Source organism: Carcharhinus amblyrhynchos, chromosome 3 (genome assembly GCF_965287045.1).
Source record: "Carcharhinus amblyrhynchos chromosome 3, sCarAmb.v2.hapA, whole genome shotgun sequence".
Lineage (NCBI taxonomy): Eukaryota > Metazoa > Chordata > Chondrichthyes > Carcharhiniformes > Carcharhinidae > Carcharhinus > Carcharhinus amblyrhynchos.
The window spans coordinates 83,815,870-83,833,543 of record NC_137326.1 but is presented as its reverse complement, the minus strand read 5'-3'; the positions used below and the strand labels follow the sequence as shown (position 1 = coordinate 83,833,543).

General features: G+C 38.6%; 1 protein-coding gene across 1 annotated transcript in view; it reads right to left on the bottom strand.

Moving 5' to 3' along the window:
* Positions 1-17,674, bottom strand: part of pccb (propionyl-CoA carboxylase subunit beta) — a 52,501-nt gene that overhangs the window by 33,296 nt on the left and 1,531 nt on the right. Inside the window, exons 2-5 of the mRNA XM_080185451.1 lie at positions 8,700-8,819; positions 5,857-5,925; positions 4,836-4,892; positions 1,003-1,116 (exon numbers count right to left, since the gene is read on the bottom strand). Coding sequence (XP_080041577.1) covers positions 1,003-1,116; positions 4,836-4,892; positions 5,857-5,925; positions 8,700-8,819 — 360 coding nt within the window. The remainder of the gene's footprint in view (positions 1-1,002; positions 1,117-4,835; positions 4,893-5,856; positions 5,926-8,699; positions 8,820-17,674) is intronic.

The window sequence follows — 17,674 nt, the reverse complement described above, 5'->3', positions numbered from 1 at the left end:
GTTGTTTGTGATTTCAGATTCTCAGCAATGTGCCTGTCTCTTAACTGCTCTTTAAAATAACCAAGAAGGCCACCAATAATATGGGCCTTGTTAACTATAACCACATCCCATGACCACATAATAAATTTAAAAAACAAAAAATATTTCCTCCTGTATTTAGTAGGTTTTAGGCCAAGCCAGAGTAGATTTGGAGGAACAAAAGCCAAGTGTTACCCAGACCACTCGAAAGAGTAGTTGCAGAGCAGTGTTAGCAGACACCTGCAAATATATCACCTAATATACTTCAAAAGACTTTGAAGTGAGCAACATTGTTTAAAAATGCCCACCATAACCTTCTCAAGGGAGAATAAGGATGGACAATAAATAAGTCTTGCCAGTATACCAATATCCTGTGAATAAAATATTTTAAAGTACAAGCTCTCCACAACTTGGTCCATAATCTAGACAGAAACACAAATGACATTATCAATGCATTTAAAATGGGAAGCCAAAAATGTCCCCACCCTCTTGTACTCGCTTATTATGCCACAGCAAAATATTTAGTAATTAAATGCAAATATATCAGTGGTTCCCTTTCTCTACTTGTTTCTTGGGATGACTTAACCTCATCAAGTCTTTTAAAAGCAACGTACAGAAATATGCAACAGGTATATTAAACAAGTGGATATCGGTGGTTGGGAATGTTAGGAAAATAAAAGTAATTTTGAGGCAGTGAAAATAAATAATTAGCTCCAAACAGAAGATACTATGACAATGAATTTCATATTTACAAGTAATAAATCCGTCATCATTTACAAGTGATGCATCAGGTAAACAAAACTTGCATGCAAATACCTTCAACTGTACACTTAATATTGTTCAAAGTGTACTTTTAAAGGTGGAATAAAAACATAATAAATACAAATTCCTATTTCATCTCCCTCCCACTCAAAATAAAATCTAAAACCAGATTTTAAAACCAGAGAAGTATTTGGATAGTGTGAAAAATCTTTTCAGTCTCACCAGGAAAATGTCAGCATAACCAGCTAAGGACTCTATGCCTTCCTGAATACGTGCTCCTCCAGAGTCATTCAGTCCGATAACAGGAGCTCCTACCAACAAAGCTTGGTCCATAATCTAGACAGAGACACAAATGACATTATCAATGCATTTAAAATTGGAAGCCAAAAATGTCCCCACCCCCTTGTACTCGCTTGTTATACCACAGCAAAATATGTAGCAATTAGGTACAAATATATCAGTGGTTCACTTTCCCTACATGTTACTTGGGATGACTTAACCTCATCAAGCCTTTTAAAAGCGACGTATAGAAATATGCAACAGGTATATTAAGCAAGTGGATATCGGCTCTCAAATGGTGGTTGGGAATGTTAGGAAAATAAAGATAATTTTGAGGGATTTGTATTGATAAAACTATACCTTATTTATAAAGTTTAAGTGGGTTTAATTTAATGTTTCTGTGAAAGAAAGGGCAAAACCTATAGTTAGGTTCATGCTGGACAAAGGTATCATGTGTGGGGGTTGATTCAGTTCCAACTGTGTTTCTATACTGCTTAGAGGGGACTACAGCGTAAAGAGTAAATGAGCCAGCAGAAGTATGTAGGTGTTGATTAGCAACTGGAAGCTCTTTTAAGGTAGAAAGGTTTTTGTTCCTAGTGTAGCTGAATTTATAGGCAATTGAAGACAGGGCATCAGGGAATGAACATCTCTCAATTCTGTTGACTACATGACTTTGTGGGTGGCACGGTGGTTCGCACTGCTGCCTCACAGCACCAGAGATGGGTTTAATTTTGGCCTTTGGTGGAGTTTGCACATTCTCATCATGTCTTGCGTGGATTTCCTCTGTGGGTGCTCCAGTTTCCTCCCACACTCCAAGTATGCATAGTTTAGGTTGATTGGCTATGGTAAATTGTCCCTTAGGGGGATTAGCAGGGTCAATACATTGGGTTACAGGGATATATAGGGCCTGAGTGGGATTGTTAGAGCTTGAAAACTCTCTCAATCATCTGGGGGATTCTGAGGAGAAAGTCACAGATACTAACTTGAATTCCGAATGGAACGTACACATTTGGCCACAGCCCATATGTGTGTTTAAAGAGACTTGTGATGCTGAGACCATTGTTGCTTAAGATGATCATTGTAATCGATGTGAATCTTAAAATCTACGTGTATTTGTTACGCCAAAGAAGAATCATATATAAAAAAACATATTTTATCACTTTTTCCTGTGTGGCCCTGCAACGCTATTTCTCCGTGTTTTATAAACAAAGAAGTAAAAGTGAGAGTCTTTTGAGCCAGGGTTCCATTCTGGGATCTTTGCGTACAGTTGTAACGTCAATTGGAATTGTAATTGGAAGGAGGAAGAATTGCAAGTAGAACAGCAACAGAATGAGGCCTAAAAGATCATGGGGGTGATTCTCCCAGCCTGCTGCACTGCTCCAGTAGGGACCTTTACCAGGCTTCCCACTGAGCATCACGGCCTCCACACTAGGACCAAGATTTTTCACGTAATTAGCTCCACGCCAGAAATCAGTGCAGAGTTGATTATCATGTTGAAATCACTATTTTAACATTAGTGAGCCTGTGACTCAATTTTCTGGGCCAGCTAGCTTTTCCCCACCCCTGCCAGGAGTGGTTCCCTCCAGCAATATTTAGTCCTGCTCCCCACTAACGGGGAACAGGCAGCCTGACCTTACTGGAGGAAAGAGAGGCCACTGAGGCCCCCTCCACACCCCAGAAGGTCGGGGGTAAGGAGATGTGTCCCTTGGGCACTGCCCACTGGACATCAGGCAGTGCCAAGGTGAGGCATACTGCTGCCACTTTGCACTTGTAGCATTGGGAAAGGACAGAGGAGAAGAGGGCAATCAGGGCTGGCCATCCTGGGTGGTGGTGGTGGAGTATTAGGAAGGCCAGCAATGCAGGGTCACCGCACATGCACTGATCTCCACACTGACAAATCGGCACATGTGCAGTGGCCCACTCAGCGCTACGCTGCCAGTCTCTTGGGCGGTGTAAGCTCCACCCACAGATTTCCAGAGTGAATCCCGCTGAGGTACTCTGATGCAGAGTGTCGGAGATTCATTCTGGAAATTACACAAACAAAGGCATGATTTACACCCATTTTCCCACTTTTTAAAGAATTAATTCATGGGACACGGGCGTCGCTGGCCGGCCAGCATTTATTGCCCATCCCTAGTTGTCCTTGAGAAGGTGGTGAGCTGCCTTCTTGAATCGCTGCTGTCCATGTACTGCGGATTGACCCATAATGCCATTAGGGAGGAAATTCCAGGATTTTGACCCAGTGACTGCGAAGGAACGGCGATATATTTCCAAGTAAGAGTGGTAACTGGCTTGAAGGGGAACTTGTAGGTAGTGGTGTTCCCATTTATCTGTTGCCCTTGTCCTTGTCCTTCTAGATGTAAATGGTCATAGGTTTGGAAGGTGCTGTCTAAGGATTTTTGGTGAATTGCTGAAGTGCATCTTGTAGATAATACACACTGCTGCTACTGAGCATTGGTAGTAGAAGGATTGAATGTTTTTAGATGCGATGCCAATCAAGTGGACTGCTTTGTCCTGGAAAGTATCAAGCTTCTTCAGTGTTGTTGGAGCTGCACCCATCCAGGCAAGTAGGGAGTATTCCATCACACTCCGACTTGTGCCTTGTAGATGGTGGCTAGGCTTTGGGGAGTCAGGAGTTGAGTTACTTGCCACAGTGTTCCTCGCCTCTGGCCTGCTCTTGTCGCCACTTTGTTTATGTGGCGAGTCCAGCTGAGTTTCTGGTCAATGGTAACCACAAGGATGTTGACAGTGGGGGATTCAGTGATGGTTACACCACTGAATGTCAAGGGATGGTGGTTACAGTGTGTCTTATTGGTGATGGTCATTGCTTGGCATTTGTGTGACGCAAATGCTCCTTGCCACTTGTCAGCCCAAGCCTGGATATTGTCCAGATCTTGTTGCATTTGAACAGGGATTGCTTCAGTATTTGAGTCGCCACGAATTGTGCTGAACATTGTGCAGTCATCGGCTAACATCCCCACTTCTGACCTTGACGGAGGGAAGATCTTTGATGAAGCAGCTGAAGATTGTTGGGCTTAGTATACTACTCTAAGGGATTCCTGCAGTGATGTCCTAGAGCGGAGATGACTGACCCTTCACAACCACAACCTTCTTCCCATGTGCCATGTATGACTCCAACCAGCAGAGAGTTTGCCCCCGATACCCATAGGGTTCCTTGATGCCACACTCGATCAAATGCGGCCTTGATATCAACGGCTGTCACTCTCTGTCACACCTCTAGAATTCAGCTTTTTTGTCCATGTTTGAACCAAGGCTGTGAAGTCAGGAGCTGAGTGACGCTGGGAAAATCCAAACTGGGCATCACTGAACAGGTTATTGTGGGAACTTAGAATTTTTTTTGGGGAGAATCCTGGCCCATATCTGTTACACCATCCTTAATTACCATCCCACTTCTGTTAACGTTTCAGTTCAATGACCTTTCATCACTTCTGAAGGTAACTGGCTTGAAATGTTAACTGCTTCTCTCTTCACAGATACTGCCAAACCTGAGTATTTCCAGCATTTCTATTTTTATATCATATTTCTTGCACCCGCATGAACTTACTGACAGTACCCTGGCAAACTTAAGGAGGAATTAGGGTATTTTGCTTTGGCATATCTATTATTTCTGTTTGAATGATAACCATCCTGTATGTGTAGCAGCAGCTGAGTCAACTCTAAATCACACAAGTTACATCTACATCAACAAGGGGCTACTTGGGAATTAATGGATGACCCGCACTCAGACTGTCGCTTCCATTCATTTATCCTTTTACCTTGCAGATCTTCTGCGCATGAGCTCCTGACAAACTTCCTCCAAACACTGTAAAATCCTACCAAAAGAAACAAGAATTATAAAATGAGCAACATACAACATGCATCAGTTTTGTACAATAATGTGAAGTTGCTTTACTTTTTCCATTGTATAACCAGCAAGTTTAAATACTGCAATACTCTTGCCCAATATCTAAAAGACAAAAACTATTCTCACCCTTATGCAGTAGCTTCAATAACACACAAAGTTTACCAAGGCACTTCGTAAGTGTGACCATACCCCAGCAGGGCACAGAAGAAGTTAGAGATAGATCAGGAGGACAGAGGGATTTAAAAGACAAAACTTAACCGTGCAGGGTCAAGGTGGGCATATGCATTTTAAAACAACCTGATCAGCCCACCAATATTTGTTTGCCAATCCAGCTTTTTTGTTAGAAGGTGGCTATATTTACCAGTGGAGTAACAGGGCAATTTTCATGAATTCAGCAAAACGTACATTTCAGTAATTTCTCAAATCTTTTCCTCTCACAATAGCATCTCTTCATGCATTAGGTAATTTAACAAATTCTTAGAAAAGAATTTTCATTTAGTTGGTATCAATGAGGTCCAGAATGTCAAAAGGGTCAAAGTTTTGTATCATTGGGGTCCAGATTATAGAAAATAGCCTAAAATACTGAAAGACTATTCAAGTCTCAACATTAAATTTATAGAATGTTTTCACTACCTTAATTCAAAGGGAACAGAGGGTCAGACAAAATAGTGAGTTTGTGCTCTCATCGATTGCAAAAGGAAAGCTGACGAACGTGCTGACCTTTCCAATTGAGGTAGTGGTATTTGAGATAGTGATTATTCATTTTTGTTCTTTCTATTATCATTCTTCAAATTAAGTTACATGCCATACTTCATTTCACCGATGCAATCAAAAAACGTTATCACTATGAGATTTAAAGCAAAACCTTGTGGTGGTTTAGATGTGTGAAATTTTTTCAAGAAGAGAAACTAAATTAAAACAAATCTTGTTACCTGGCTGAAGACATAAACAAGTCGTCCATTAATTTGACCCTGACCAGTCACCACGCTATCACCAGGAAACTATAAAATGGTTTAAAAACAAAGAAGAAACCAATAACAAATGAAGTTAGATGTTTGACAACGTGAAACCATACTGGATCAAGTGTAGGATTGAGATAGCACCCACTCAGATTCTTCAAAGCTCTAGGGCATTTTTTGGTACCTGATTGAACATGGAAAAGGAAGTACTAAAAGCAATTATACTTTACAGAAATATTTTGCAGAGTGATGGATTTAATAAACATTATGAACTATACTACGCTTCTCTGCACAACAAGAGGAGAAATGTCATGACTGTGAATGGAATACTAGTATACCAAAATCAGCATTAAGCAATTTGATTTCAGAAAAAACTTTTGGATACAAAAATAAAGTTTTATTCTAATCTATCCCAACAATGTGCTTTCAGCCCAGCTCAGAAGTGTACTCCAGCAATATTATTTCTTTCTTTTAAATTTCTCATGCCAGCCATACCTCACAGAGGTCATATGTGGGCAACTTTGTACTTAGGGCCCCTGACATTCAGGCGCTGGATTGATCACACCCCAACTGATTCCCCAGAAAAACTTTGAACACCAGTGCAGTTTGATATGAAATGAAACTGCCAAAGAAGAGGGCAGTATATTAACTCACTATAACCTGTCCCCATCACAATCTTGGTTGATCAAATACAGGTCTTCCTTTAAAGATACTTGCAACTGGGGACACATCTAAGAAAGCTCTATAATCAACTCACCAAGGATGCATTTTAAAGTATTCTGTTTAGTTAAGAGAACTGAATTGCGCTTCAAAATTTCCTACATTTACATTGAACAATGTGACTAATCTATTTTTGTAACAGATATGAGGTGATGATGCACTGAGCCAATAACAAAAATTTGATTCTTTTTAAATGCAGTCCAATATTAAATTATGATTTTAAACATAAACACTTGAAAACATTCAAACAGGAAGGTTCTACTTACTGGAAGAACTATCACTGTAACTTTTAAATAACTGCTTTGACTTGGAATGTTTTGCTGTAAAATTTTAATTTAATCTGTGTTGGATGTACTACCTATAACAATCTCAGGAAGCAAGATATTGTGTAAGCAAAATAAAAACTGACGAAGAAGGGGGCTTTTAATTAATTGGCAAGTTTGCCACAATGTGATACAATGTTTTTGGTACCCTCTTCAAAATGATAAATCATAAACCTTGATAAATATTTTGCTTGTCTCTAAAATACAGCTTTACAGAACAGTTTGGTGAATGATCCACATCCCATACCTTTCAGTAATTGTTCCATCATTGTCATTAGTAATAAAGGAAATCAATGCATAGGTACTGAGACTTGTCAAGTGTCATACTTCATTCTCCCAAACAGAATGCTGAGCCATTCTTTGTACCATTAACATTTGATGCAAGTGATAGCTTACATCAGCTAACAGTGGTTTTATTGAAGGAAATAGGCAAAGAGTTTTTTTATATCCCAAGATATTTTGCACAGGTAAGAAACAGTTGGTGAGCAATCGAAGATCAAACGTATGATTAAAAGGATAGGTTTTGAAGGATAAGGGGGATCATGTGGTGCAGAGGGTTGGACACTGTTACCTCATCTCCCCTGGGTTCAAACCTAACTTGGACTAAGGGGACCCAGTTCTGTTGAATGAAGTTTCCTTAGTTAAATAAGCAGTATCAATCCAATTCATCATGTGCATATGTACATAATACTACCCCTAATTTGGCACTATTTAGTACACATTCACAAAGGTGACAGGATGTTAGTAGAGAGCAATTTCTGAGTGTGGAACAGAAATGTGCTGTTGAAAACAACCGCTGCCCAAAATGGATTTATGCCCCATCAAAAACATCCTCAACTATGATAAGCATAAAATTCACAAAAATGTAAAAAAAAATTGAAACCAAATTATAATCAAAAATTAATTAACTTCATTCAACAGAACTGGGTCCCCTTAGTCCAAGTTAGATTTGAACCCAGGGGAGATGAGGTAACAGTGTCCAACCCTCTGCACCACATGATCCCCCTTATCCTTCAAAACCTATCCTTTTAATCATACGTTTGATCTTCGATTAATTAAGGTGTGAAATTGGGAACATTGGGTAGAGGATAAGCAAGCACAAATGGACTTCACCTGAAGTACAAATTATTGTTCAGCATTCAAGCATACAGAGAAATTTCCTCAAAAGACACAGACTATCTGTAATTGCGTAGTCAGATTGCTAGGGCTTGTTTTCCTTCCAAGTGGTAAAAAAGTCGTTTTCTAAAGCATGTCCGCTGAAGCGCAACACAATCCACAGCAAGTGGCACTCTATTGCACAGAATTACCCTTGCTTTTTTGCCATAACAACATGTTAGCATGGAACTGTTTCAGCATCTTATTCATTTGTGCCATTCATCCGGCTCACCAAAAGTGATAATGAAAACAAAATCTGAATCAACAAGTTGACATTAAAAGAAATTCTGAAGATGGGGGATGGAGTGAATGGTTTAAAGCATTCAATTTTTTTTTAAATGGAAAAAAAATGATATTCTTCCCATGAATATCTTTTGTTTAATTCTCAATATTACTGATGCCTGAAAGGTCTGCATCTTCAAGCAGTAGATTTCTTGGAGCCTTGACAATCTTCAGGCCAGTCCAAAATATAGCTGCTGGCTCTCTGGAATATAATCTGTAATTTGCATCACTCCAGTGCCCATGGGAAAGGGACATCAAAATTTAAAACTGGATTATTTGTTCTTGCTATTAAAAAAGAGCATGCCACATTTATAATGAATATCTTGTTGCTGTTACCTTATTGTCTTCTGTGCCCATACCAAAATCTGAACACCTATGTTCTACAAACTTGTCATATTCTACAAAGGAGTCACGATCCAAGAGCAGCTGGACACGTTCCCTGGCAGTCAGCTTTCCCTAGGTGGACAAAATCATAAGTATTAATGACAAAGATGGCTTTAATTAATCTATGCAAATTAATATTTCAAGGAATACAAAAAGAAACAGGAAAAGGGGGAAAAAAGGAAACAACTGTTATTTCCAAAATTTTTTTTTAATGAGAGCTTACGTATATATTGAAATTACAAAGAATTTGGAATGCCCTCAAGATTCACTTTGAAGCCTTCTTTTCGTCAAGTTTCTTAAGTACTGCAGTTTACCTGTTAAGGTACCACTGGTAATGCTACTGCTTAAATCCAACTTTCATGGAAGTTTCTGCAACTTCCATATATTCAGAAATGAACTCTCCACCTAATTTACCAGCCAACTGAACATTAAAACTTGCAACATTCTGAGTATATTTTGTGACTACAGGCAGCTATAACTCACTATACAACAATTTGCATTCACATTGTGCTTTTAAGTAGAAACACACTTCAAAGCCTGGTCAGACGAAATTGGATGCCAAGACAAAGTGGAAGATACAAGGAGGGATGGCCAGAAACTTGGTAAAGTGACAAGTTATGAACAGGCTGGTAAGATATAAATGTTTATAAATGGAATTCCAGAGCTCAGAATCTTAATCAACTAAAAGCACAAATATACTAGACAGAGGAGGGAAGGATGCACAAAAATCCAGTCACTAAAACAGTAGGAATATGCAACTATATCGGCTTTTGATTGAAATCTATGCATGCTGCTTTCCATACACAATTAAGAAGATAAGAATTAGCAATACTTTAAGCCTACACTCAATTGGTTTATATGTCATATTCATGAAACAACAAATCATATCTGCAGTGGCTATACACATGCTGATGAATACCTTACAAGTACCAAAAACAAACCATCAATAAAGGATCAACAATAGTAAAGGGCAAAACAGAAAATCAATAAAGTTGCTCCAAATTCATTGTTATCTTGGCTTTGCATGAAAATCAACAGCTTGGTACTCCAAACAAGACTTGGAATGCAATAAAGACATAGGAAAGTACAAAAAAATTAATGTAACTTTGTAATTTGTGTGAAATTCTTTTACCTGAATGTTTGTCTCATATCAGAAATGGAACACTTGAACTGAATGGACAGTAACCTAAAATTCTCTAGTCTACCTCTGTCTACACCTAGAATATAATTAAATAATTTCACAGAACTAGCCATTTGACATTAGCTGTGATTAAGGACACTATTTTTTTTTGTTTAAAAACATCAAGTTCGAAAGTTTATTTGTTACTTTAAATTCAAATAAGTGACAGGAAAACAAAAATTATTTACCATTGTTAAGGGACTATCTATTTAGTAAATCAAGCACAGTATTGTGTAAAGTAGATGCACTTTGAAATATTGCCATTATTTATCGTTTAGTTATATGTTCTGAATAGTTACAGCAGCTGTCTCTATTTACTGATGCTTTATGCTTAGAACATAATGTCCAAGGTTACAAGGCAGAGGATAACAGGACCAGGGTGTGCAGTTGTAATTTAATCTGTGCTTTAAAGCCATATATTATGGACACAATAAATGCACGCAAGTGTAGGATTTGCACTTCATATTTTAGCTTTACCGCTGAACAAAAGATCAAACAAAAAATATAAAATAGTGTAATACTGAAAGGACGACATCAGTATATATTGGGTGGCGTGTTGTTTCAAATACAGAATCCTGGATTTTAACTAGGATTATTTAGAAAAAAACCTTAGCAACATTTTTTGCAACTTTGTTTGTAAAGTAGTAATAAGAAAATCTAGTTTAAATTTTTCTACAGTTTAATATTTCTTGCTCCTGAAACAGACTGGTGTCTGTTCACCAGTCTAGCTAGGAAACAGATGAGACATTGAGTCTCTCTCTCTCAAAGACAACTTTAAAGCAGAATTATAATTTGCATTATTTTGGCTTAAAGTCTCAAATCTTCAACTGAGACCAAGGATGGCACAAACTGTAATACAAATTAAAAAGTTCTGTTCAAAATTGAAAGAGAACTTGATTCAAAAACAGATGTCATTTGAATTGTGCAATAATGGAGACATATTTTATTACATACGTATTTGTAGGTTTTGGCTGAGGAAAGATCTGTTTCCTAAATAATCTGAGATTTTGCTATTCCAGCTGACCATAATGGACTGGCCACTGCCACCTTTGTTGCTAACTCCTCAGCATAGAGTACATGACTGAGGCAAATAATGCTTGAGTGCTTAAATAGTAAAGGCTGCATAAATAGTTCCAAAAGCCTCAACTGAAAGCCAAATATCCATTTTATCATGTAGATTTGAAGTGCTTACTCCTCTCTAAGATACATTGATAGACCAATGCTATGCAAGGGAAGCAAATGTATTTCTTCACCTACCTTCAGAGGGGAAGAAAATATTATTTTCTTTCCAGAAATTAGTTTAAAAGATTATGTACTTTCACCATCTTTCACATACCCATTTCTAAATCTTTTAGAGATATTCATACCACAGCTCCTTTCCATAACAACGTAACTTTCAACTAGCCATAAAAAGTCACCAGAAATTTCCACATCTTAGACTTCGTCAGATAAACTTCCAGCAACAGGTTTATCCCAAAGTCTTGTACCTGTGTTATTATTCTGAAGTTTCAGGGTTATCATGGAGCTGTGTTTAAGCTAAACTGTCCCTTAAAGACCATTTTTTTCAGGGACTGGCTTTGGGAAAAAGTGCCTAAACCACATGGAGATCAACAGAGATTTATTTTGCTGGGATATTTCTGTAGATTTGAATTGTTGGTTACTGCTAGGGTAGAGATCAGCAAGAAATTGTCTTTCTTTTCTCAAATGTAATTTTAATTTCACACTGATTTTATACATTGTTACAAATGTAAAATAAAAGATGATCCATTGCATTTTAGCAATAGTACATCACAAATTATTCAAAAGCAAAGGCTCAGGAAATTCAAATGGTTAAAATAAAAGGTGGTTCCTTGTCCTCAGAAGTCCTCTCAGGAAATGACAGTGCCTCCAGAAGCAAAATCTGCCACAAACAAATAACCAAAATATTTCTGCAGCAGAGTGCAAATTCACACTCACTCCACACCAAAGAAGATGGTTGTGGTTTGGTTGGAGCAAATGTTGCACAAATTCAATAACTGATCAATAAATATGCCTCCTTGCTCAAACTAAAAACATACCAATAGTATTGAAAATGCACACAAGGATTATGGTCACAAAAAAAAGCTTTATTGCTGGCAAACTGACAGCAGTGTGCGAAAAAGTCTGTTCCATCATATACATCTAATAGGAGCTCGCATTGGAAAAAAACAGAACCATGTGAGTGCCAATGTATTTGCTCAAGGGATGTGAACATTGCTGGCAAGGCCTGCATTTATCAGAATAACATGCAACTTGGGAAGAGAATTTGCAGATTTGGTGGCATTCCCATTTGTTGACTGCTCATCTTTCAGAAGGATTGGGGTCACAAGTTAGAAAGATAATGTTCAAGGAGCCTTGGTGAGTTGCTACAGTGCATTTTGTAAATGATGCACACTGCCACCACTAGGGGAGGGAGTGAATGTTTAAGGTATGGTGTGCCAATCAAGCGGGCTGTTTTGTCTGGAATGGTGTGGAGCTCGAATATTGATGGATTCAGTTATTTAGACAAGTGCGAAGTATTTTATCACATGCCTGACTTACGACTTGTTGACAGATGACAGACTTTAGGGAACCAGGAGTTGAATTACTCGCCACGGAATTCTCAGCCTCTGATCTGCTGTTGTAACCACCAAATTTATATGGTTGAATCAGTTAACAGTAATCCCTTTTATTGTGGAGCATTTGGTGATTGTAATGCCACTAGATGTCAAGAGGAGATTGTTAGATTTTCTCTTGGAATTGTCCATTGCAAACCATTTGTATGACAAGAGCGTCACTTGCCACTTAGCAGCCCAAACCTGAACAATGTCCAGTTCTTGTGTGTTGATATAGACTGCTTCAGTATCTGAAGAGTTACAAATGGTAATTGAAGAATGTGCAGTTAACAGTGTACATTCCCACTTCAAAGCATGTCGCAGGAAGAGGTCATCAACAACTGAAGATGGCTAGACCTAGGTCACCACCTGAGAAACTACTGCAGCAATATCGTGGATGAAAATAACCAGCCTCCACCAGCCATTTTCCTTTGTGCTAAGAATGATTCCAACCAGTGGTGCTCTCCTCCCAAAACGCACTGATTTCAATTTTCTCGGGCTCCATGTTCAAATCCTCTGGGTGTCAAGGGTAGTCTTTCTCTAACCTCACAAATTCAGCTCTTTTGACCATGTTTGGACCAAAGCTGTAATGAGGTCAGGAGTCAAATGGCCCTGGCAGAACCCACACTGAGAATTGATGAATGCCAAGTGCCGTTTGATAGCACGAGCTACAGATCATACGTGGGCAATTTCTACATTGTCATGTAGATGCCAGTGTTGTAGCTGTACGAGAATAGGTTGGCTATGGGCTCAGCTAATTCTGAAGCACAAGTCTTCAGTGCAAATCAGTACTCCAGTCAAGATGTTATCAGGGCTCACAGTCTTTGCCTTCAGCTAATTCTTGATATCACAAAGTCAAATTGGCTGAGAACTGGCATCCATAACGCGAGGAAGCACAGGAAGGGGCAGAGAAAGATCTGCTCTCCTCTTTGGTTGAAGATGATTGCAAAACATGTTTTAGCTTTGCCTTGTGTGTTGCTCTGGTTCTGCCGACATTGAGGTTGGGGTGTTTATGCAGCCTTCTCCTCCAGTTAGTTGTTTAATTGTCCATCACCATTCATGACTGAATATGGCACAATTGCAGAGCCATTTGTTGTGACCCACTGGTTGTGGGATCGCTTCAATCTACAGAATCATATAAACCCTTCAGTGCAGAAGGAGACTATTTGGCCCATCAAGCCTGCCTCAACAATCCCACTCAGGCTATATCTGCGTAATCCCACATATTTACCCCGTTAATCCCCCCCCTGACATTAAGGGCAATTTATCACAGCCAATCCACCTAACCACATATTTTGGACTGTCTGAAGCACCCAGAGGAAACCCATGCAGACACAGGGAGAACATGTAAATTCCACAGACAATGACCTGAGGTCAGAATTGAATACAGGTCCCTGGCACTGTAAGGTGGCATTGCCAACCACTATGCGGCAGCAGTGCTAACCACTGTGCTGCTTCTACTATCTATCTTGCACGCAATTGTGCAATGGCATTTTATATTAGGTATGCCTTGTGCTGCTCCTGGCATACTCTCCTAAACTCCTGACTGAATCAGGATTGGTCCCTTAGCTTGATGTTGAGTAAAGGCCAGGCCATGAGGTTACATATTTTGGTTGAAAACCATTCTGCACATGGATTCACAGTTGTGCGCTGCTAGGTCTGTTCTGAGCTGCTAGATCTGTTCTGACTTCATCCCAATTAGCGTGGGTCACCAAAAAAGATCATGGTGTCCTTTACCAGTGATCATTTAAACAATTAACCTGCGTACAGTTAAATCAAGAATATTCTTAAGAGTTCATTACCTCAGTATTCTAGACTGTTAGCCTGGTTAAATCAGGTAAGTTTTGGGAGTTAAACGCTCTTACAAATATTGCCAGCTCCAATACAAGCACATCTCCAAAACGTGGCTGAAATGCCAAGAGTTCTGACCTGGTTTGTCTTGAATATGAAAAATGACCCCTCATCAGTTGTTAACCGTGATTGTGTTTATTATTAATTAAATCTATGGCTTGTATCTGGGTATCCCACAACATTTTTTCTAAAGACAATGCTCCCAGGAAAGACCAGTTGAAAGTTGCAAAGACAAATATTTGTTATACTTGTCTGCCGATATTAAAAAAAATCCTAGATCATAAAATATGTAGGGGAGTGGAACGTGATTCCAATCCAATGGAACTCCACAGCATGTTAGAATAACAATGATGAAAATTTTCACCATGGGTAAAACAGAAGTCAAATTAGGCTCTATTTAATTTCATCCCATGATCTGTCTGATCAAGACTGTGAGCATGAACTATGCTGCACCATGTAAAAAAAACAAAAGACACAAGAACAACGATGCCACACATAAAAGGGGACAAGGACTTCAACATGCAAGAATTAATAATGTCAGGACACAAAGTCAACCCAAGACGATATGATAAAACAAGGACACTAAGATTATCATGACGCAAAACAAGGGAGGAAAGAAACACTTGGGGCATGTAAAAAATGTCATTTAACAGTCAGAGGCATGGAAATTTGAGATCCTTTGTAAAATAAAGCAACCAACAATAGCCAAGTTTCAGAATGACATCACACAGATTTCTGGTTGCTGGTGAACATGGCGTGTATCATTTCTAGATTTCTAAAAACTATCTGCCAAATTGTAAATAAAACTGGACCTATAAAGTCAAAGTTGCAAAAACTTAACAAACCATTCCCAAAGGAAACATTGTTTACAAACAATGCAAGAAACAGAACAACAGTGCAAAATATCTGTACATCCCACGACATTATATAGTCAATGGTCAACACCCAGGGTGTCCACATCATATGATACAGATTTGATTGCAATATATATCTTTACAAATATGAAAATGTAACATGTAAGATCATACAGCAGGGGAATATAGGAAAGTCGTGCACAAGTATCTGTTTGATGTGTTCATTTCAATTCCCACTCCTATTTCTACATTCATTGCCTGCAACCTTTGTTACCTATCTCTTTCTCCCCTTTTTCTCAAAACAAAAAAAACCCACAAAAAACAAACATTTATAATAACTTTTATGCAATTGTAGTTTACGGGGTACAGCAGCAGTATTCAGCCAAACACAACAGCTTCAGCGATGATATTACCCATGGCATTTCATTTCTTAAATTTTAATTTCAAACCTTGTGTGAGGGTCTTTGGCTTAGCAATAGGTCTATCACTGCTCAGTCCAGAAAAGCTAGAAATATAGGCCTACTTTAAAGGTCAAACATGGGGCTTACACATCAACACAGCACAAAGTACACTGTGTCATATAGCTAGATTCCCAAGATTGATTCCTTTATTGCTTTCAAACAGCAACCAAATTGACACTTGTATTGTGGAATAATTCCAGTAATATCCTGGTGCAGCCCAACTGTTTGTACATTATCACCATGAAACATATGAATTATTGGAAATGAAATCAAACGCTCTTACCGCTCACCTATAAGCTCATTTTATTAGCACGCCATTGTTAGTCATCTTATTTGTTTCTATAACTGAATATTTGTGAAGTAAACAGAGAAAGATAATTAGGTGCAACAATTGAACAGGAAAAGGCCGGTAAATCCCTTAAACCTATCCATTCTTCCACTGATTTAAATGCCATTTACCTATCCATTCATAGTCACCAAACTCTCCCTCTTAAAACTCCTTAAATAATCCATTTAAAAACTTGTATGTGTTTTCCCCACTTCTTATCAGAGCTTCATTTTTCTTTGACCATCTAAAAAATTAAACAACTGCAAAGAAATAGCAGCATAAAGGTGATCCAGGCCTGACTAGCAGTGTCTTATAAACTGAGAGCTCATACTCCTTTGAAAGAAAGGTAACAGGGAAGAGTCACAAACATATTCAAGTGAAGAAAGTGTTACTAGATATTGATTTAAACAAAATGCATTTTAGGAAATGCTTGAAACTTGTTTCACAGTTTCTTACATTAATTGATAATCTGATAGACTGCATCAAAGAGGAGTGCTGTGTAAACAGTGGAAACTTTAAAACTCGCAATATCAGCCAAGGTTGTAACAGTACATATTTTTCTCAACACTGTTTTGTTTGACTGAAGCTATTCGAACCAGATTGATAGAAGAATCAGTGAGACAAACTCCAGATCTCCTGCTTACTAGGAAAGCGTCGCAACCAGTTAAGCCACAATCTGTAATATGGTCCACTGTTGGGTAAACATTTAACTGATTATAAGGAACAATTCATTATTTATTAACTATTCATTCATCGCAGCTGTCCGTCAATTCAAAGATGATGTGTGCAGCACATTTACCAGAATATTCACTGGATCCCAAATATTCAACTACAAAGACAGATTACATAAACTAAGATAGCATTCCCTGGAATTTAAATGATTAAGGGGCAATTTGATCAGAATTTTCAAGATATTACAGAAACAGAATAGTTAGAGAAACTTTTTCTACTAGTGGAGTCCAGGAAGACAGTCTAAATATCAAGAGACAGACCTTCAGGAGTGAAATGAGAAAACACCACAGAGGGGGACAGAAGCTTCGAACTCCTTTCTTCAAATTGAATCTGATGCTAGATCAATGTTAACCTTACATCTGAAATTGATACAGCTTTATTAACCAAATATATAACAGGATATGGGACAAAGGAGGGTATATGGAGTTTGGTCACAGATCAAATCATGGCTACCTCACTGAACGGTGGAACAGACTTGGGAGGCAAAATGGCCCTCTTCTATTCCCTTGTATTTTTTTTTACAAACACACCAATACAAGCTAAAACTGAATAAAATAAACTTCCAAAGAGAGAGAAATAAGCTTTGCTCTACAATGTTGAAACCGAGGCAACATCAAGAAGAGAGAAACAAAGACTAGATGCAAAAGGCTTGTACTCGTTAGAGTTTAGAAGAACGAGGGGAGATCTCATTGAGACGTATAAGATGAAGAATGGGATGGATAGGATAGAGGTGGAGAGACTCTTCCCGCTCAGAAAGGATAGTAGGACTAGGGGGCACAGCCTCAAGATAAAGGGGGGGAGGGGGGGGTTTAGAACTGAGTTGAGGAGGAACTTCTTCACTCAAAGGGTGGTGAATCTCTGGAATTCTCTGCCAGTTGAAGTGGTGGAGGCTACCTCACTAAATATTTT